At 37.4% G+C, this 828-nt stretch overlaps 1 protein-coding gene across 1 annotated transcript; it reads left to right on the top strand.

Moving 5' to 3' along the window:
• Positions 1-3: 3 nt before the first annotated feature.
• On the top strand, positions 4-788 carry LOC121940354 (taste receptor type 1 member 1-like; the record flags this gene model as incomplete). The annotated part of the gene is made up of 2 exons (XM_042483142.1): positions 4-114; positions 263-788. Coding segments are annotated over 2 exons (637 nt in total), but the record flags the coding sequence as incomplete, so codon positions are not given.
• Between the last annotated feature and the right edge of the window lie 40 nt (positions 789-828).

Raw genomic sequence — 828 nt, forward strand, 5'->3', positions numbered from 1 at the left:
CCTTATGATGAACCACATAAGAATCTGTCCAAAGTGATAGCACTGGTGGGTGCTTCCACAAGTACTGAGGCACGGACTGTAGCACCTCTCTTCATGATGAATCTCATTCCTATGGTAAATTCCCCACCTATTGTATTATAACATATTTTTATGAGATTCATTAGTAAAAAAAAAAAAATAGAAACGCATTTTTAAAAATGTAATCTGATTTTAACTAATGAGAATTTTCCACTGAAAAATAATGAGAACTTCTCTTTAACAGGTGAGTTATGCTGCTACCAGTTCAATCTTTTCAAGAAAACAGCATTTTCCCTCATTCCTACGAACAGTGCATACCAATAAAGATGTCATAGAAGCGATTGTTAACATTATGCAACATTTCAACTGGCGCTGGATTGCTTTCCTTTACATTGATGGGGATTACGGCATTGACGGACTGCAACTGCTAATAGAAAAGATCAAGGACACTGAGATCTGCCTTGCATACACCAAAAGCCTGAATCCATTTTCAGATCACTCTCAAATATTCAAACAAATAGAAGCACAGAGGATAGGTGTCATCATTGTTTTTGCTCCTGAATTTACTGCTGAACCTCTCATTGAGGCAGCAATAAAACTAAATGTCACCAACAAAGTGTGGATTGCAGTGGATGCATGGTCCTTAAACAAGAAGCTCCCCAAGAAAAAAGGAATCAGAAACATTGGAACTGTAATTGGGGTTGCTGACACACGAGTTAAAATACCTGGTTTCACTGATTTCATTCATTCTTCCAGAAGCCAAACTCATTGTGAAAAGGCAGAACAAAACATGCTTTGTAATCAGGTTTG

This window comes from Plectropomus leopardus, unplaced genomic scaffold (genome assembly GCF_008729295.1).
Source record: "Plectropomus leopardus isolate mb unplaced genomic scaffold, YSFRI_Pleo_2.0 unplaced_scaffold84414, whole genome shotgun sequence".
Taxonomy (NCBI): Eukaryota; Metazoa; Chordata; class Actinopteri; order Perciformes; family Serranidae; genus Plectropomus; species Plectropomus leopardus.